Below are 21,292 nucleotides of genomic sequence, written 5' to 3'. Positions count from 1 at the left end.
GATGAGTATATGTAGATCAAAGCAAAGCAAAGCAAAAGATTACACATTTGAATTTAGGGCTGCTTAAATGTCTATAAATCGGTATTTCACTCCACAGAAATTGTGTAAAACAGATAACTGTGATGTAATGAACATGTAATGTTATGTTTTGCGCTGAAAAACTGCATTTGAGCCCAACGTTGCAGACTTGCTTAATTATTATTCTAAGGGGGGAAGATGTGATTGGCTCCTGGGTCTGACGTTACACACATCGCAGAGGCAAAAAAAAGGAAAAGAAATCCTTCAGCGGTGCTCAGACCGTGACTCTCTCGGCTCGGTGGAAAAACGACGCGAAGTCTTGTCAGTGATAAGAGTAAACTCATGAAAGAAGCCGGACGACGGATAGTTTTAAAGCTGGACTCGTGTGGCTTGTCATCTTTTTCACTATAATTGTGTTCTTTAGAAACTTTACACTGGTGGTTTGCGCGAAGTCCAAGTCCCAGGGATTTCCTCTCATCTCGAAGTTCCCAAGATGAACTTCGATCCGGTGCTCGGGAAATTTTCTGTAAGTAACCTAAACACGACAGTAAGCTCAGAATACTTATTTTCATGAATTTAAATTACCCTGTTTGATTAACAGCCGCTAATATTGTTATTATTGGAAGTGTTAATGATGGGTTAAATTGTGCTGAACTTCGCATAGCTCCATGTACGCGCTCGCGACGCTACAGCGGGACAGTTTAAGCTCCTAATACAAATAACATGTTGGTTTAAATTGTCACCACGAGAGTTTTAATAGAATAAAATAAAAACCCGACTTTCAAATTAAGTTGGCGCCTAGAACAGGCAAACTGTGTCTCTTTCGAAAGGCTGTGCTGGGACATGGGAGCAGAAATCACGGCCTGTGAACTCGCTGGAGAAGATGAAACAAGCCCGTTCATTGTCCCGCAAGAGCTCATACACAGGAAGCAACATTGTGTTTGTTGTTGTTTATTGTAAGTGTTTATTTCTGTAGAGAAGATTTGCTCTTCTGAAGGCCCCTGTTCTTGGCTTCTTTGCTCAGTACAGTACATGTGCTGTATCATTCACTCAGCGTTACAGCCACCATCTGTGTTGGACATCATGTGGTCATATTGTTCAGACATTCAACATATGATGGCTCTTGGTCTGTCTCAGCGGGTGAAGCTGGCCTTAGAGGCGTTATTAATAAGTGCAGTGCAGGCAGCTATGGCCTGCCATGGAGTCAAACAAGCTTTTAAATCAAATTATGTGAAGATTGTGTGAGAGACACAGAGTATAATAACATGCCTAAAGCTCTAAAAAAAAAAAAAAAGCAAATTCACCTTGCCAGTTAGTCAATTAAAGCCACAAAGTTTTTCCAGTAAAGTTTATTCCACTCTCAGACCTTCACAGAGATGTCTTTTCATTCCTTAGATGTTATTTTTTCCAACCATGCACCACCAAAGCCTGACACTATAAATACTGTATGCTCACTGTAAGGCATTCAAGTGTGACCAATTCATGAAAGGTTCTTTGGATTAATGCAAAATATGTGTCTGAATTGTAAATGGGACACCAGGAGGGTGTTCACTTCCCTTTGGATGCAGAGTTCTTCAAAGTTTACTGGTTTACATTAGAGTATGAGATAAGAAGCGGGAAATGAATCAGAATTCCTAATTACAGAGCAAATTAAAGCTCTTCGGCTTTTGTGGTATAGATAAGGGCAACCGTGCCAGTCATTAAACTGCAGTATAGTGGCATGTCATCACGGATGCCTACTGTAGCTCTGCTTGGTGTAAATGTAGCCGTCAAAGTAAATGTAACATCTGCTGATGTGCCTGGAGCTTTAGTGTTTATTTTCAGCGTTGTCTGATCTGTGTTTCAGGTCATGCAGTCGTCCATTACTGAAATCAGATTTACTTCTCCGGGTGGCAAAGTCAATGTTTATCTCTTCTATAAACCACAGTACATTCTGGAGGCCTCGCCAGCAGGCCTTGTTGCTAAGGGTCTATGAGGAAACTTCACATATACACAGACCCCCACCCACCCCCACACACACACACACACCCCTTGAAATTGCCTGAGTGTACGTGCCTGGCGATCCAGTAAACTTCCTGTCTAGAGTACACAGATACACTGATATTAGTGGCATCAATTTTCTTCTGAGATTTCTCATGCCCATGCAAATGTACACTAGATTGTTATCTGTGATTGCTTACTGTGTGTCTGGGTGTTGGTTCACACAGGAAATATCCCTGTCTGTCTCTGTGGACAGAGACAAGGGCAGGACTGACATCTGGGACAAGAGGAGGCCAAACTTTGTCACTGGGGACATAGCAGTGGTCAACATATTGGCCACTCTTGAGTTTTAATACTGTAACTGCTGCACATTGATGCTCTACATGGTGATTTGAACAGTTATAACTGAGAAGCTACATGGACACTGGATGATGCAATGGGGTGCAACCAGCTCACTGTCGGATACCAGGTGGTTGTGCGGCTTTTTTAATGTTTGCCATTCAGGTATTCATTCCAGCAGACCTACCAATGTTTTATTGTTGTTTTATTCTTGGCGGATCTGTTATTCGGAAACCTGTTGCTGTTGTCTTCGTTGTTAATGGTGAATCACTCTGTAGTTATCAAAGGCCTGCTGACTCATTTAGGGAGTGCCACCTGTTCAGGTGCTGCCCACTCACATAATGCATACCATCAGAGACAAGTCAGAGCTCACACATGAATGGTTCAGCATTGAGATTAGAGCAGATAATTAGTCAACATTGCCAGGAAAACATATTTACTTCACCCAGCTTCATTCTGATATATATTTTTTAGACCCAATTAATTCCATATCACACACAGTGTCATTAGGAATTTGCAGACTACATTGGAGTGCAGTCCTTTCTCATACGTGGCGCTCCCATGTGTACAGAAGTCATCTGATGGATCAAATCACATGAGTTTACTGTCCTCTTTGAGGACAGTACACTAGGAATGGATACTAATTGCCAAAGGGCGCAAAGCTGTTCTCTCAGAAAGTGGTAGCTACTTTGTCATGTGTGTGCAAACATATAGAAGTGTACTTTATGAGAAATAATTATATTCACATGATGAATGAAGTAGAGGGAAGTCACTATTACAAAACTGTTGTGCTTTTCTTCCCAAATGGCGACGCAAATTTGTGACCTTCAGTAGAGCTGGAAAAAAAAGTCTAATTACTCTTCAAATATTTTGAAATCGATTCATCGTTTCATTCACTTTTCAAGCTAAAATGTCAAACATTTCCATGTTCCAATTGTAAGAGTTTGCTGCTTTTCTGTGACCAGAAACAGAATATCTTAGGGGTCTCACTCTTGGTTAAACAAAAGAAGCAATTTGTTGGGTATTTTTCACCATTAGTAGTATCCTAGTGCGGTATCTATTTTGTCATACCTTTATACCATCTTGACATTTTGTGACATGACAGTATTTGTGTAAAAAAAACAAATAAAACCATAAAAGCTGAGCTGTTTGTAATAGAAGTAGTGTGTACAACATTGTCTAGCTTATACTGTGTGTATAATATGTAGTTAGCCTAATTAGTCAACTCTTGCTTGGTTTAAATACTTACGGCCCATAAAATAATAGATAAGCAATAAGAACCGTTCTTCCATAGATGATTGCTGGAGGACTCGATGACACCTGTTGCCATTGTTGCTGTGTCGAATACCGAGGCATTTTTCTTTACTGGTCCTGTAACTTTTTTAGCAAGTTTAGCAATAAATGTGCATTGTAGGTAGTGAATTAAGGCTGCAGCTAAAACTCCTGTGTGTGTGTGCGTACCATTTTAAATTAAATATTGTCCTGCTGCAGAGATGTGCTGGCCTACACTTCATATTCTAAAGACTTAGGAAATCATCTTTGTTTGGTACAGATCCTTGCAAAAAAATTAATTGTTCAGCCGTAGTTGTCTCCTTGAAGATGTCAGGCAGCTTCACACGGTATCACCCGCCTACACACACTACAGTACTTCACCTCAAAACAGCGTTTCCTTGTCAGTTTTTAGTCAATAGAAAGTAGAGTGTGTCTATTTTTGACAGTATTAAAGTAATTTCTGTACGGTAGTAGGGCTCCAACAAGGAAACAAGCATGTTTTGTCCAAACAACAGTCTAAAAGCCAAAAATCTTCAATTTATGTATCAACCTTTGACACTTTTGCTTAAAGAATTTGTTGAGTTATTCGATATATGGATTTTCAAAATAGTTGCAGATTCATATTCTGTCGATTAATCAACTAATCGTTTCAGCTCTGTAGTCAAAAGTACAGTAGACATTTAGTGCGCCTCAGACACAGGACACAATACTAAACCAGAGTGGCATAAGGTTTGTATCAGTGACATCCTGCTCTCCTGGATGAATGAGCAGGTTATAACAAAATTTTTGAGTCTTTAGAACAAACTCAACCTTTGTCCAGAGAATGGACTTCTGTTTACAAAGACATACATTCCAGCTATTGATGGTCACTTAAGTCCTTGTTGACCTGCTACACCAGCCACATATTCTACATTTTTGCTGTGATGTGTTTATAGAGAAGGCTATAAACTGCTTGCACTTCATGGGCTTTTTTTTTTCTTTTACACAAAGACAAGCTTTAATGGAGCTAATGTGTTGTCTCTAGAGCGAGGTGATGGATTTCTGCGCATACTTAAATCTATTAGTCATCCTTTCTTGCTCTTTTCATTCTCTCCCTCCTAGAGTTGTCTTGTGAGTCGCTGCTCAGCCTCTCTGTGAAGGGACTAATCAGAATTTGAAAAGGCTAAGTTAATTGGCCTCCTGCACACAACTCTCTAAATTAAATTTGTGGATTGACGTTCAAATTCAAGGTCCTTGCTTATCCCTCAATAACATGCTGTATGACTAACAGTGATGTATTCATGTGCGGCAGCCGAATTTTAGAAAGTACAGAGACCATCTCAACCTCACAACACAAACAAATTGGAAAGTATGTGGTACGCTGTACCTGCTTGCTGCATGTGAACATTTCTATGAACTTTCATCCACCTTTCTTTCTTGCAGTCATCAAAACAATGAGCCCATTTTCATGTGGTCAGCATCAACGTCAGGTTGTCAGACATTTCACTAACTTGTAGTTGCAGGTTGCCTGCCAAGAAATTTCATCATCGGTCGTCGTCATCACAGATTTGTTTTTGTTCTTTCTCTTTTTTTCTGTGGTCTGAAGGTGAATGTCACCTAACCTGCTTGCTGTCACACTCCTCTAATCAGTGAAGCATACCTCCTGAGGAAACTCAAGAATTTGTGTTGCAGAGCTGCAGCTTCCCTGAGTTATAAATATCCAGCCTAGCGGATATGTTGTGAGTGTAATCGGGTGCTGGGCTGCTCTGAGGCAGGCTGCTGTGGAGAGAACAGTTTAGAGCTGAACCCGGCATGAAGCCTCGGTATTGTCTCGAGCTTCCTGTGCTCCCTGAGAGGAGGGGGCAGCCGCTTTTCACACGCTCCCACACATACACTCTCTATATGTGGTTGTGTACTCGATTGTATGTGTATGCATGAGCGTATTCTTCAAAGTGTGTGCGCCGTTTTTGTGGCTCAACAATGTAGTTTTCACACTGAGTGATTTCTTGTCTTGGCTGCTTTAAATTGACATGGAAGTCATTCTCTGCATTTTGTATCTTTCAGCTTTAAAATGACGAATGTATCCGAGCTTGGCTGAACTTTTGATTTATTTACTGCGCTGTAGCAAGTGTCAGACTTCCTTCTCTTGACATAAGATAGGTTGTACTTGACTTCATCATCTAACACAGAATGTCAGTGCAATTTATCACTCAAGGAAAGTCTTGCATGGCCACCTCCTGTCTCCAGGGAATGCCAGGCGTTATCTGTAAAGCAGAGAGCATTCATGTCCTTTCAAGGTCAGCCTCAAGGGATTTGAATTATAACCAACAGTTAAATAAGATTATCCGAACAGTTACTGAAAACACTGTAGAGTATAGTTCATATTGAATTAGGAAAAAGTGTAGTTAATGTCTCATCTGAAATAATAAATTGGGGTATTTTGGTTAAATTAGGTTTAAAAACCAATGGCAAACCATTAATTAGGACTTATTTGTCCAATTAGACAAGACAATTAGAAAGTTGGTCACAAATAGACAGTTATTGTTAGGTAATGATATAATTTTCTGGCTTTGAAAAGTCAAGCAGGTAATAGAAATTGGACTTCTGCAACATATATACTTTGTGCTCTTAAATTGACAAAGAGACAAGATGATCACTGATGATTCGATTGATACAATATTTGAACTCTGACATTAGTTGTGCTTCTAAACAGTGGCAGCTGTAATGCGTAAAGTGTAACCTCCCCCACTATGAGATGGGGGGGGTTGTGGGGGGTGTCTCTTTCTTGTGGTTGTGGGAGGTTGTGGTTGTGTGTTTGCATTAGATTAAGTCAGTGGGTGACACATGTTGTTGACATTTGAACTGTTTCATATTTTAGTCATTTCTGACGCAAAACATGTTTATTCAAACCTCCAGATGGTCATGCACTTGAGTTCTTAAATATCACCATTGTGTAAAGGCTAAATTCCTGGATGTAACATGGAGATAGTAATGGTGAATACTGGTTAGTGTTAGTTTACTTGCTTGTTGACTCAGACCCTCTGCTGCAGTTTTGGTCACACAAAAAAACCTTGAATGAATTGGCTAAACAAATTTTTCCTTTAGACTGCATGAGTCACATGTGAATGCTAAAATTAGAGATCTTTTAATATTAAAATAAACCACCTGAGCACTAAACTTGTGCATAGCAATATTTTTAATCTAAACCTCGCAGGAGCTCTTTTCCTCTCTGTCACAATGTCGGACAGTACGGTTGTACAACATCGTAACTGTCACAAATGCCCCACAAGTGACTGAAGAAAAGGATTGGCTAATAAGAGAAGCATGATATGGAGAGTCAGGTCCTACTCCGGATACAGGAGTATAATGAGGTACATCATGTCTTTCCTTATCAGTTGATGATTAAAATCATCTGTCCAATATGAAATGAAGAATCTCCCTTGGTTTGTGTGTGTGTGTGTGTGTGTGTGTGTGTGTGTGTGTGTGCGCAACAGTTCATTGCATTTTCTGTTTTCTGTATCTACCCATTTCTTTTATAATGGAGCTCACTGTAATTCCCTCAGGGATATGGAGTGATCACAGCCCTCTAAATGGCCCATTGATAACCTAGGTCAACTGAAAGGATGTCCTGTCATTTAGTCACAAATGCGTTCTCAGTGTACATGGCATGTGTAGAGTTTGTGCCAAGGCAGTTTGGAAGAACCCAGAGTGTTTAGAGGAAGTGGAGGGGAGCTACTGTTGTCAGATAAACAGAGGGTCCCTCATTATTTTATTGTAACTTTTATTGGTTTAACTTTCCTCCATACAAGCACAGTACTAACCTATCATACATATAGACTGAAGGCATGACAATAGGACACTGTTTTACCAGATAATCTGTGTCTAAGCCCGCTCATTGTACAGCGGATAGAGAAGATTGTGAAGTGGACTGAACCACTTCAGCCGGGGATTGGAGAGTTTCCAGGGATTGTGGGTTTGGAGGGCTTTCTACTCTGAGGTTACGGTCACTCCAGTCTTCCTCCTCACTTGGTTATAGAGGTAAAACTAAGCCACATTGTGGCTGCCCATAGAGTTTATGTATACAGAAGATTTATGTCTATGTAGTTTAGCAGCCTTAGGACATTAGTGTGGACACTTGTTGATGGCTTTGTTCATTCCCCTGGTCTGCGAGCATGCTGTGTTCGAGAAATACCACAAAGTGGGATTCCCTCAGACTGACTGAACTTTGTTTATTATGAAATAAAAGCTGAACAGAGATTGCTTTTGATTCCCACATCAGCACATGGAGGAGTGATTATGAACTTCTATGACACTGCCAGCTTTTAAATCAATCCACCTTTAATCCACCTTTAAACATTTCTCAAAATCTGCTGTTTCTTTCTCTTTAGAGCTTAGAAACTTTTTGTTGATTTAATTGATTGATTTGATAATTTTTCCAAAAAAGCCAAACATTACATAGTTGCAGCTTCTTTAATGTGAGGATTTTCTGCTTTTCTGTTTTATATCATTGTGAACTGAATATCTGTTGTTTGGGGAAAAAACAGACATTTGAAGATAATCAAATACTTGCAACCCTATTGCACCTTCTATGTACAGTAACAACCCACAGCTGCTGAGCATAACAGGTTAGCTACTGAAAGCGGCTGCACCTGGGAGTGTTTTGAATCACAGGCCCTGAATTGAACAAAGACTGGAAATGATGTCATGTCTATGCTGTCTATGCATCTCCACTGTCTAAAAGATACCTGAGTTGTGGCCAAAGTGATTTATTTGCTACGTACGCTTGGATAGATGAACTTTTAGACATTCAGTGCAATTTAACATTCTACTTTTCCGTTGTAGGAAGTGTAGGATCACCTTTAGTGCAGCCCACTCTTTCCCTGTCGTCTTTTTTTCCCATCTTTCCACTGTTTTGTCGTGCACATGTGCTTATACGCAGATTTTTCTCTCTTGCCTTTTCACACGGCCTTCTACTTACTCTTTCTCCAGTTCCATGGCTCCCTACATCCCCCACCCTGCAGTCATACACATAGTGTATTCAAGTCTAAAGCCTCACCCTGTGTCATGCAAGCTGTTAGTCCCCCCTCTCATTTTTATCTCCCTCCCCTTTCCTTCTCTCTTCTCTCTCCCCCCCCTCCTCAGAATGTTTGGATAGATCTAAATGGTGTGATTGTGACTGCTCTGCCGGCCGTCTGCCCTTCCACGTCTGCCTCTCAGCTTCTTTGGAAAGTCTGACGTGAGCAGAGGGAGGAAGAAGGGAAAAGGCAGAGCAAGAGAGAGGGGAAAGTTCTTTTGAACAACAAGGCATGGCGGCCCTCCAGAGAGCCAAGTCTAGCATCAGGAGTCAGTCTCAGCTTTAGGCTGTCCCTCTTTCTCTACCTCTGTTTAATTCCTCTCATTCTCCCACACTGTCTTTTTAGGCAACATATTCCCTGCACAACATCCCATCTTCATATCGCTTCAATTTCTCGCTTTGAATTGGCCCTCCACATTCTCTTTCTCCCTCTCAACCTCGCCCTAACCTGTTCCTTTCTCTCCTGGGCTAATGGGGGGGGGGGTTGCTGGTCCACAGAAGAGACAAAACCTCCAAATCTAGGCCTCTCATTTACCCAGGAGGTGTCGCATTGCGTTTGAGGCGCTTCATGGTGGTGTCACATGTCGTGGCATTCAAAGGGCCGGGGTTTAAGAATGTGGGTCATTTGAAGTAGAGGCACTAAAGTGTGTTGTTTGCCAATGAATGGGGCCTTCTCACATTGACATGGTGAAAAGCGTGTGAATAAACACCAGCGCCTGGGGGCCACACTAAAGTGTTCGGCTGTATTCTTCATAGTACCCCACCTATACAAGCCAGTTATTATCTAGCACATGAGTGGCTTTCTGGAATCACATTTGATATGGGCACCGTGCTAGTGTTAGCTGAGATACCTTAGCAAACCCTTTCTGTTACACCCACAGTAGAGGAAATCCAAAGTCTCAACTTTTTAAACTTTTCCTGCAAGAAAACCAGATCATGGAGTAATTAAGTTTGGTTGCCTGTTACGCTGCATGTCGTTAGTGTATAGCTCTGCATCCTGCACACACAGGGTTGTTTTGCCTCTAGTTCTGACCAACTGGATGGCTCCCTTAATTGCTTTCCCACGGCAGATGTTCAGATCAGATGGTTCAAATTAACTTTTAGATTGCTCACACAAGGTTTCCTATGAAGATAGACTCTCCTCTTTACTGTCCACTTTACTTCATCTAATGAGTCTGAGTGGGCAAGTCTGTATACTGTGGATACATAAAAATAATGCAATGCTCTTTCTCTCCTTGATCTTGATGATTCAGGTGTTTGTGGCAGCGCTCCTCATCGGGATGGTTTGTCACGCAGCAGAACTTCCGGCATCTCAGTTGTCCAGTGACGAAAACAAAAACGTCACCTTTCGCCGACACAGAACATGTCTGGAGAATCAGGAGTACCTCCACCAGGGACTCTGCTGCCTCAATTGCCAGGCTGGTAAGTAGAATTACATTAAGTAGAATATACAGTAGCCACTATAGCTCCAGTTGTAACCAAACATCAATGTATGCCTGTATATGTACGTCTGCTGCAACAACCTGCAACATTTCAACCTGAAACTCCCCCTGATGAATACATTGTAAAGTTTACTGTATCCTCAAACATTGATCTACATCTTCTGATATAACCAGAACTGCATACAAGCTAGAGCCAACAGTTAGAATGACACTTTGTGTGAAGTCAAATGTCGAACCCATAGCCGGAACTACATCCTAAATGAGTTTTGCAAATATTCACTGCCTGTGCTTCACTCTGATCCATCATGTGTTCTTTCCAGACCAAGTGAAAAAAGTGCAGAATATAAAGTAGAGGCTATTTTAAAGTGTCTATCTTTTTAATTGATTATGTAAATTATGATTTGGTAAGGCTGTTAACTTTTTTTTTCTTTTTAACTCAGAATATATTTATCCAAGATGCAATTACTGCACGCTGCTGCAAGCTGATTTAATTATTTCATTTGCCATTCTCACTTCTAAGAAATCTTTATATTTGATCAGTTCAGGTTTCGGTTGTGGTACACATTAATCACTGGGAAATATATAACCTTATCAGCTAATGCTTTAATTCTATCACGTGCCTTTAATCAAATGATATGTGCATGTATTTAAAAACTTTTATCATGTTGTTGTCAGTTTAACTGAGAAGACCTTCAGGCACACAACTCCAGCAGTAAGAGCTCTTTTATATTTAAAGTCTACATTTACAGTAACAATGGAAAGGAGGCCTTTTGGAAAATCAGCGGTGTGCACAAAGACTGAGGCAAAAGTCTAAAGTTATTTATGGGCAACAGATAATTAAAAGATTAACTGATAGAACAGAACATCACTGCCCTGTAGAGACACTGGCCTGTAGGAAAATGTTCCTGGAAACATGTCATCTCATATAAAACTGTGAATCCTGGACAAGTAAAGAAAAACTCAAATGCCCCCCTCTTCCCTACATATTTATCAAATAAACTGCCCTCCTCTTCTTAGCTGATATCCAGTTGGTTTACAGTTTAGAAGCACATAACACACAGGAAACACACCACATTAATGAAGTCAAGATTCACAGGACTATAATTGCCTGTACTTTGTATATATATTTATCACATTACTCGATTGTTTTCTTGTTTTATTTGCAGGAACGTTTGTGCTAAAGGAATGTGAGAGAGACAAAGAACAAGGGACCTGTCTTCACTGTGAGCATGGACAGACCTACACAGAGCACTCCAATGGGATGAACCGCTGTTTGCCCTGTACACACTGCCGCTCAGGTAACGGGATTTTCTTCATCTTCACGCATGTTTCTTTATGCCCTAATTTTAATTGAGGGATTCAATGGAAATTATTATTGATAATCCTTTAGAAGGTATATAATAGTATGTCAAGTTTTACAACCTGGTTCTTCGGGCAAGCATCTTTACAGTGAGGTCCATTCTGCCAATAAACGCAAGTGGTGAGCCAATGACTTTTTCTCCCATTAAACCATCTCAATAGAACTGCAACTAACATGTATTTAAATTATTTGTCACTTGATTATATTCTTGATGAAGCGATTAATTGTTTGATCTATGTAATATCAGGAGATAATAAAAGAAAAAAGAAGCACATTACAATTTACAATTAGACAAAGAAAACCTGAAAAAATTCAAATTTTAGAAGCAGGAACCTGTGAATTTTTACCATTTAACAAGATTATATGATGACTCATTGATTATTAAAATTGTTGAACGTTACTTTTCAGTAGAATTGACTAATCAGTTAATCATCCTATTGTTTACCCATTTATGTGAAAGACAAGTATAGGATATATAAAAGACATGTCTATAATGGGACCACTGCCTGGTAAATATTTGTTTGTAGACAACTGTAGTAAGTAAGTAGGCTGGGGTGATTCATTGACAAAATCGACATCATCGATTACAAAAATACATCGATTTGCATAACGTGCGTTGATGCATTGATGCATTGCTGCATCGCTGCGTCCGGTGGGATTTCCCCAGGAAGAAATTTGCAATTCTGAATTCTAAGAAACTATGACCATCTAAAACTTGGACGTATTTTAGACAGAGACCCAACACTTGAAGCGGCACGATCATGTGAAGGAATAGCATGACGCCAGCGGCAGCAACGCTAATCCTGTTTACGGTCTCGCTGCCACTGCGTTCCCTTGACAAGCTTGATATATTAGCTTTAATAACACGAGGAACGCGTCTTCTGTTCATAGTAGTCAATTAAAATTTAATTTCTAAATGTTTCTTCATTGTGCCCATGTACAAAGTAATTTCTGCACCGCTGCTGTCATGGTAATGTAATGTTATACCATGTGTCCATCTAATATTTGTCCGTTTTATATTTTGTGTTTACTTTTAAGGGTACGTGACTGTCTGTACAGTCTGTAAATCATTTCAGTTATATTCTTTGCCCCACACTGATGCAAAAATACATTTGCCAGTGATTATCTGCATATTACTCCAGTGATGAAATAAATCAGTGTCATAACCATTTTAAGTTTTAGGTCAATTACTTTTCAAGTTCAGGAAAGGGTTGTCACAGCAATCCTTTTGAATTTAAGGTCCAGTATTTTTCTAATCCAGCATCTGAGAAAGAGGATCTGTTATTATTAATATTATAACACAGCAGTGACATGGAAATAAGACTCATTTTAACATATACTACTACTATTATTATAATGTTCTTCACTTGCCACTTTTTGATGATTGAATAAAATATTGAATTATTACTGAGACAGGCTTTTCATATTTATTTTATTTTTAATCGAGTAATTAAACATTTTCTTCATGATAATCATAAATACATTTGTTGTTAGATGAATAGACTAATCAAAAAATAATCATTAGATTAACTGATTTGAGAAATAATCGTTAGGTGCAGCCCTATAAATAAGTCACGTCAGGGTAAACCCAGAAAACAGCTTTGTCAAATCTGTATTCTAATAATAAGTCCCAGGTAGTTAAAAAAAACGAAGAAAACACCTAACTGGATTGTCCTTTAATTCCAAAGTAGTCTTCAGTAATCCAGTAAGTCAAAGATAAATTGTTTGGGAAAGTTAATACCTTTTTGTCTGTGCCCTCGCCTTTCAGATCCACTCATGAAAATGTGATCTTATGATGTTACACGGAGTAGTAGGGCGTGTCTTTGTTGTTTTGTTTCGTTGGCTGAATGTGAGCATGTTACCTGTCTCAGGAGATTCGCTTGTGTGTCTGTCTTACCTGGCTGAACTGGGTGTGGCTGTGTCTCATTGTCTCCCACACTGGGTGTCTTTGTGTCCATTGAAAGGCAGGAGCCACAGAAAAGAGACTACTGTTACATAGGATGTTTTTGTGCTCATTCATTGCAGTTTTAAAATAGAGCTTTGTGTGTTTTGCTCTAGTTTTAACTTATTTGTGACCATGTAATAATTCAGTGGAACGCTCCAAAATAAATGTGAATAAAAAAGTTGGAAAGTTGCCCTTATTATAGAGTATTTGCACTTGAAATGAACTGTGCTGCTATCTGAAACACCTGCTGGGAAATACGTTTTATTTGATTACATCATTTATGGTGCCAAATAGAGATTTGTGTTCAAACCAAGGTTTTGCATCATTTTAAAACAAATCCTTTTCATGAATGTTCTCAAGGGTATTTCCCCAGTGAAAGTTATCTTGGTTATTATTCACATAAGGAATGACTCATGTTGGGTCAAGTGCATAAATTTCTTAGATATGACAGGAAATACACAGAAAACGATATTCAGATTCAAATTGGGCTAAATAGACAATTCACTTTGATTTTGTGGTTTGTACGCTTCCTAGTCCCAACCCCAACGCACAGACTTATACAAAGCACCTGCCAATTTAATAAAATATATTATTATAACATAATCAAGAAATTATAGCATATTCCTCAAAACACCAGCTGCTTGACTGGTAGCCGAGTATTGACTGGTTGCCAGTCTGACACAGTCTGAATGTTTGTTTAATTGATGGAGCTTTGGGTTTACCCTGACTCAGATCCTATTTAAAGCTTTGTTGCTCACTTCTGCATGTGTTACATTCCATTCAGCATAGAGCATAATTATGTTACAAAACTTATAACCATGATTTGTCGCTACACCAAGCAATACAGAACCGCTTGCTCTGTGCAACTGTACAACAGGCTCTAGACGGAATAAGTCCAACACCACATATTTTTTAAAATTAGATTCTTTAGCACAAATTGAAGGAAGCGTGTATGCCACATTGCCAGCAGTGTGTAAAATGGCTCCCCTGGTGATAAAATATGCAACAAAACTTGTTTTAAAGCTTGATCGAATGAACTAAATTGTAAACAAATGACAAAATGGAGCAGATTAAGTAAATGAACAATATCATCAGTATGGACAAGTCCAACAAAGTCAGCTTTGTTTAACTGCTGTTGTAATTTAAACTAAAATTATACTCTCAGGCCTCTTACAAGGAACTTTGTTTTTAAAATCAATATGATCATTGTGAGAAAATTCAGTTGTCATCTGTGTGTTCTACAATCAGTAAGGGCTGATGCTGTGCTGCGGGGCTGAGCGTTTAACTGCCATGCAATAAATTAAATTGTGTCTATGCCCCATCTTTAGAATAGAACAGCCCGAAGGAAATTGTTTTGTATTGGAAAATTGTCAATAAATTTTGATTATTATATGTAATGAAATTATAACAATCAAATCCGTTATCCCAATAACTTGGCCTAAATAGCAGTTAAGAACTGCTCTGGTAAACTCATGGTCACTGGGTAAGTGTTTGTGTATACGGTGAGTGCAGACACTAACCAGCTTAAATAAACAAGAATACTGACAAGGAAGAGGTCACAATAATTTAGAATAGCCAATAACCAAAAGCACAAACTATGAGCCAGTTTATTCAGTGGTAATGCTTGCCATTTGCAACTTATTAAAATATTTTTCTTTAAAAGATATCATCTTATCTAAGCACACTTTTAAAACAAAACATGAGTCATGTTTGGTGACAAATTCATGGTATCTATGTGTTTATATTCATAGAATCCAAGTTTTTGCAACTGCTTACGTCATTATGAACATAAGTCACTCATAATTAATGGCAGGGCAGGTACAAACAAATCAGCGTGGAGAGAAAGACCGAGAGAAGACGAGTCTTAACTCTCTCTTAATTTCAAGTCTGTCAGCTGGCTGTGATCAGTTTAATACTCATATTCAAATGTATGGACAGATAAAGACGGAGCTTCTCCCAATTAAATACACATTTTCTCATCAATAGACCGCTGCTAATACTTAAAAAAATAAATAAATAATAAAAAATCATAACTTGCCACAAAAGTAGCTAAATTGTCTCAATAAAATTATAAAACTGTGTAAAATTAGTGTGGAAGAGGATTACAACATAGTGCTTGCATTTTTGTAACCAAACCAACTACTGCAGTGTTTCCTTAATTGGAAAGTATGGACATCATATTTCTGTGAAAGGTCATCCAGTTGAGGTGGACTGCTGGTTTGTTGTTCATTTTGATTGCATCTTAAAGGCCAGTGATTCTTTCTTTTTAGGTCTCGCTTTAATAAATGAACCGTACCAGATTCTCCATCCCTCATTATCCCGAGGAAGACGAAATTGGAAACCCAATTATCTAACTTAACTTTTTTTGCAAAAAATTACCATATAATTTGCTAACGGCCAACAAATTAGCTGACAAGTCCACCATGTTCTCTCTCTTTTAACACATGCCAATGGTCACAGATTTATTATGAATTTAGTTATAAAACTCTGCAAATGCTTCACAAAGTTAAATCACAAGTTGTTCCAAGTCCAAAAGCTGCCTTACAGGTTACACACACTGAGTTGACCAGTTATTTATACTTCTCTTGAGCTGTTCACATAGAATCTGTGGTGATTACAGACATGTTGAGATTACTAATTTACATTTTGCTGTCTAGCTATCCAGTGGCTGGTATGCTACGGTTAAATATAGCTTTACACAATGTCTTTAAATTTTATAATAAAAAAAAAGCACAAAACGAGACACATATGTACTACCTCACGGCTCCTGTCTGTCTATGCATTAAAGGCTTAAACATCATTGTATTTTTATGACACGTTTAAAATAATCATAGCATATAATTTTATATCTGTTTGTTTATTTGATTTGGTAACTTGCTGTTAAATATGTTTCAGAGTGAGTGCATTAATCTTGTGTTGGTCTCTGTATCTGTGATTTTATTTATGTCTCTGGCCCTCATTGCCGTGATATTTCACAAACAAACCCATCTGTCATTTAATCTTACTCGCAACTTCACCATCCACAGATGAGATTGAGACTGCGTCCTGCACCACAACTACAGACACAAGGTGCCAGTGCAAACAGGGGACCTTCTGTGTCCCAGATCAGGCCTGCGAAGTCTGCAAACGTTGCGCCAAGTAAGTGTGATTTACTTCTTTCCCAAAATAGTTTTCAGTTCCACTCTTCACAAGACTGTTGATATTGGGCAATTCTACAAATTACGTTCAGTGACAAATTTTTTTTTACATCGGATGCAAAACATTTAAAAAGAAATTTGCTTTGTACAAAATTTACACATGGCAACTGCAATATGGTGACGATTAGGGAATGATCATGGTTATGGTTTTTGTATGTTTTACTACTACTAGAAATGTATTTATTTTTCTACAAAATTACAGGTGTAAGTCCGGGGAAGACGAGGTGAAGAAGTGCACCCCCTTTTCTAACACAGAGTGCAGAAAACGGGATCCGTCCCCTACCAAAACCTCCACTGCCCTTCCTACACTGACCCCTACTTCTTCACAAGACATTGGTAACTTCACTTCACTGTTTCATGCAAAGCAAACTGCTTAGCATCGAAAGTTATTTTAAACTTAATTGTACATCCTCACTGATTTATTTCTATTTTTTCCAGCTATTCCAATAATCATTTTCCTGGCCATCTTTGTCATCATCATCCTTGTTGGACTGGCTGTGTGGTGGTTCATATTTAAGCAACATTCATGTGAAATACCATGTAAGTTGACATCATTTACTGTATCTTTTTTAATGTTTTGCATATTAAGTATGTAGTCCTAATGATAGTTGTCTGCTTTTAGCAGGTTCAAAGAGCCATTGTGATTCCAGCGAAATTGTGAAGATTCCTATTGTAAGTTATTGTTTTATTATAGGTTATTCTTGTGTCGTAGTAGTCACAGTTAATCTGTGGTACTATATGTCACTGTTTTTTGTCATCTGCTTTTTTTATCTGGTAAGGATGAGAGTGGAGCCACAGCAGAGGAGAGACAGAATAATCAGAACGCGGGTCTGGAAGGGGAGGAGTCCCGCCCAGAGTCACGGCCCCTGCTGCAGGAGACCCAGCCTGGCATGACCAAGGCCTCCCCTCCCCTCGAAGATGAGGACCGAGGGCTAGGAGACAGTTTGCCTAACACCACTAGTTCCTCTCAAACTAGCCTGTCAGCCCTGCCCACAGCAGCTTCCTCTGGTAACACCCCACACCAGAGCCCCACTGCCGTCAGACAGCCACCTGCATACATGGTGAGGGGAAACCGTAGGGAGATCAGAAAGATCTCAGATGTTCAAATCATTTGTGTTGAATTAGGATATTCATTTTCAATTTTTAATCACTTTTATATTTTCTCTGGTATTGTAGGATGATCCTCTACGACATCGATTGGTGCCACTGCTTGGTAAGGTTCCTGCTGTTGGAGGACGAGATTTCCCCTCTACTAGACATTTCTTACTCATTTCATGAATCTATTCACGCCGCTTCATTTGCCCTAAAAGGCAGCTGTACACAGAAAGCAGCGCTGTTTATTACAGTTTATGTCAGTCCACAGGCAAGTCAAATAAACAGTATCTCACATTAGCTGCTTGATAGATTAATAAACTCATGACAGTCAGGCCATACTCAAGCCTTCAGGGAGTTGGAACATGCTCTTTTTTGCTTTTTTTTTTGCACGCTAAATTAAAGAGGACATGGCTAAACGGATTTGTTTGATCCTCTATTAAAAATCTTATGTATGCATCCCCTGAAGGAAAATGGACTGAAATGTACTGATTGTTCCTAAACACATATAGGAACAATGTGTATACTGTTTCCAAGCATCAACTGCCAAGTTGCAAATCAGTGTAATTATAGGTCCATTGTAAGAGAATACAAACAGCTAAAATGACAGATCATCAAGAGTGTCTGTGTAAGCAACTTACATTGAAATGGCATAAAACTAAAAATTTATCTGTTTGTCTGTTTTTAAGGGTCAGAAAAATCCCTAAAGAAGAGCTTTGATTTGTTCGACGAGTACCTGGATGTGCGGATTCATAACAAGTTCTTCAGAATGATTGGAGTCAGTGACAACCACATTCGAATTGCAGAGAATGGCGCCGCTGGTGACAAAGTGTATGAACTGCTGAAGAACTGGATGCAGAGGCAGGGACTAAAAGCCGACATCAACGACCTGTTCAAGGCTTTGCTAAGTTTGGACCAGCGACGCTCAGCTGAGGACATCGCCTTTGCAGCCCTGCAGAAAGGCTTCTACAAGCATGCAGACACACCCTGAAAGCTGAAGTAACAGGGACTGCAACTGAAGTAAACACAAAGTACTTAATACAAGAAAAACTAAAAGCACAAAGACACTATTGGTGGACATTGTGTCTCACGAACAGGCTTACCTCTTTGTGGCCGACGAGCCATGTATTTAAAAGCCAGTAGTTTTAAAAAGAAATACACAAAAAGGGCAAGGTGGAGCCGTATTGATCAGAGCTCTGAGGATGTTGACTACTTGCCAAATGCGGAGGTGTAATTTTGAAAATGAAGAATATGTTTTGTTGTCAAATTTAACAACAATACCACCAAGAACAACCATGAAAATGTTTTTCTAATGAAGCAACATGAATCCAAATATTGAAAGCTTATAAATCTCTCTGGGCATGTGTCTACCCAGATCAATACACTACCTGGAGACGAGGATATACACTGGTTTGTAGGAGTGGCATTAGCTATGTCACTAATACTGTGCCTCTTTGTTGCACTGGCCTCTGGCACATGTAGGATTTAAAACTACAATCATGCTATATTTGTTGTTTGGTAGATTTAGGCCTCTCTGAAACCATATATAACAGTTCATGAACATTTTTCTGACTAATGATGTCCATTTGTTATGACAACGGCCGTACTAATCATACACTTTACCTCCATTTCTAAATTTATTTAGGTATAATATCCTAGTGTGATTTCATTATGTTCATTGAGCCTAGTGATTCAAAAAGAGTCATGAATTTGTCAAGTCCCATTGGAGAAATGTTTTCAGTTTTTGGCGTCCAGTCGTTTTGATGTTTTTTATGTTCAGTGTTACAGACACAAAACATCGTAGAAGGAATTTCACACGCTGTTTCTGTTGGAGCAACTGTTAATAGTTTAGTCAAGTGTTTCCATGTAACGCTGAGAACTTCAAGGCCATTTTATTTATTGACATATTTATTGTAATGAATAATAATTCACTTTCATCATTATTTATACCATTACCAAAAACGACCGTGGAAACAGGCACACACTGTATTTGTGATGTGAAAACGTTTAGCTACGGAGCAAAATGACTGACAAAATTTTTCAAGGTGTGGTTGACCCTAGCAGTGTTTAGGTAAACTCTGATTTTGCTTGCTGCACTGTGTTTTGTGTAGCACTCTGGTCCACACTGTCAATGTGTCAATGTTACGCATGTAATTCTGCACAAGTGAGTTTCCACTGAAGCCACATTCAGCAGTGTTGAAGCTTTCATGATGCTAAATGCAGAATTTGTCATTTCAAATTGGAGTTGAGGGGATCCATCTAAAAAAAAAAGGAGGACTGACCTGTTGAGTCCAAACCATTAATAGCAAACCGACTGACCAAATAGTTCGTCTGTGTGACGTGGGATGCAGGTACTGATTGTTTTGCCTTGGTTAGACTCAGACAGGATGAAGGATTTAAAAAGAAGAGCAAATTAATTTCCCTAATTCTGTCACATGTACATACAAATGTCCATAGAGCATACGAGCCTCACAAAGTGTATATGTATATATCCAGCTCTATAAACAAACCAAAATGAATTTAGTGAGGTGTAGAGCTATTAAGAACAACAGAAACACCAGTCAGAGTGGTTGGCTGTTGAGGTTGTGACATTTTTGCCCATTTTCCTGCAGTCTCTTATGTATAAAGGAAAGAGTTACAGAATTATATATTATTGCTGAAGAGTGATGCTACAGTGCTGGCACTGCCATCTATTGACAGACAATGAAAACAGCCTGCATCAATTTCTAGGGACACTATACGCCTCTCTCTCACTTAACATTTGCCCTTTTATCTTTTTTTATGAATCAATTTCTCAACTCTAAGCCTTTTTTCTTTTAAAATTCCTCTTGACCTTTCCTTAAGTAGCACAACAGTGAATAGGCTTCTGTGCATGTTTTCTTGCACTCTGTGGCAGTTCATGTGAGTGAATGTCTTTCTTTTTAAAATCAATTCTGTGTTTTTACTTTTACACATTTGATAACAAGTCCTAAGCTGTTCAATTAACTTCCTTTCACTAGTGTAAAAAAAGAAATCTTTTCAGCGTTGCCGTTAAGCCATTTCCCCCTTAGTTATTGTTTGCTTGTCATGGATTTCAGATATAAATTATGCAAATCAAAGCTGTTTTTATGTCAATTTCAAATAAATGTTTTGTACAGACTTGGAATTGTTTGAAATTACTGTTGTTTTCATGTTTAGTTACAGTGAAAAATAAATAAGCCATAGCTTGTATTGTTGTTAAATATACATATCTTTCAAATCCCAAGATGGAAGTATATAGTAGTATTACAACAGGAAGACCATCACAAATAGTCTAAATCCTCAGACTTCCATTATCGTGGTATTAAAATAATTCTCAGGTTAGAAGGGTCATTATCTGTTACATTAAATATTATATTACAGTTGAACTTTTTACTGTTAAGACGCACATGCATCCAATCAGTAGAAATAGCTGTAACTGATCAAGAATAGGGCTAAAGTAAGGATAGTACCTTTAATGCATAAGGTCAATGCTACATAAATATACTTTCGGGAGCTTAGTGATATCTTAATAGCTATAATTTTGCACTGGAGTTTTGCTAGTAAAGTTATTTCTTTACCCACTTTTTCATTGAA

At 38.8% G+C, this 21,292-nt stretch overlaps 1 protein-coding gene across 2 annotated transcripts; it reads left to right on the top strand.

Annotated features, from left to right (window-relative positions):
* Positions 1-278: 278 nt before the first annotated feature.
* Positions 279-20,843, top strand: tnfrsfa (tumor necrosis factor receptor superfamily, member a). Of its 2 annotated transcripts, none has more exons than XM_038733291.1 (10): positions 279-544; positions 9,916-10,084; positions 11,271-11,402; positions 16,436-16,547; positions 16,809-16,942; positions 17,045-17,146; positions 17,232-17,278; positions 17,386-17,667; positions 17,783-17,819; positions 18,388-20,843. In XM_038733291.1, the coding sequence occupies exons 1-10, from the start codon at positions 512-514 to the stop codon at positions 18,687-18,689; spliced, it is 1,350 nt and encodes a 449-aa protein (XP_038589219.1). In that variant the 5' UTR covers positions 279-511; the 3' UTR covers positions 18,690-20,843. The 2 variants fall into 2 exon arrangements, with proteins under 2 accessions (XP_038589219.1, XP_038589217.1); XM_038733289.1 differs by having other exon boundaries at positions 280-544; positions 17,229-17,278.
* Positions 20,844-21,292: the final 449 nt, after the last annotated feature.

Source organism: Micropterus salmoides, unplaced genomic scaffold (genome assembly GCF_014851395.1).
Source record: "Micropterus salmoides isolate LMB-PRFRI ecotype aquatic unplaced genomic scaffold, ASM1485139v1 Ms_hic_scaffold_20, whole genome shotgun sequence".
NCBI classification, from domain to species: Eukaryota; Metazoa; Chordata; class Actinopteri; order Centrarchiformes; family Centrarchidae; genus Micropterus; species Micropterus salmoides.
Note: the sequence above shows the minus strand (reverse complement) of the source record. Positions and strands in the feature narration are given on the sequence as shown.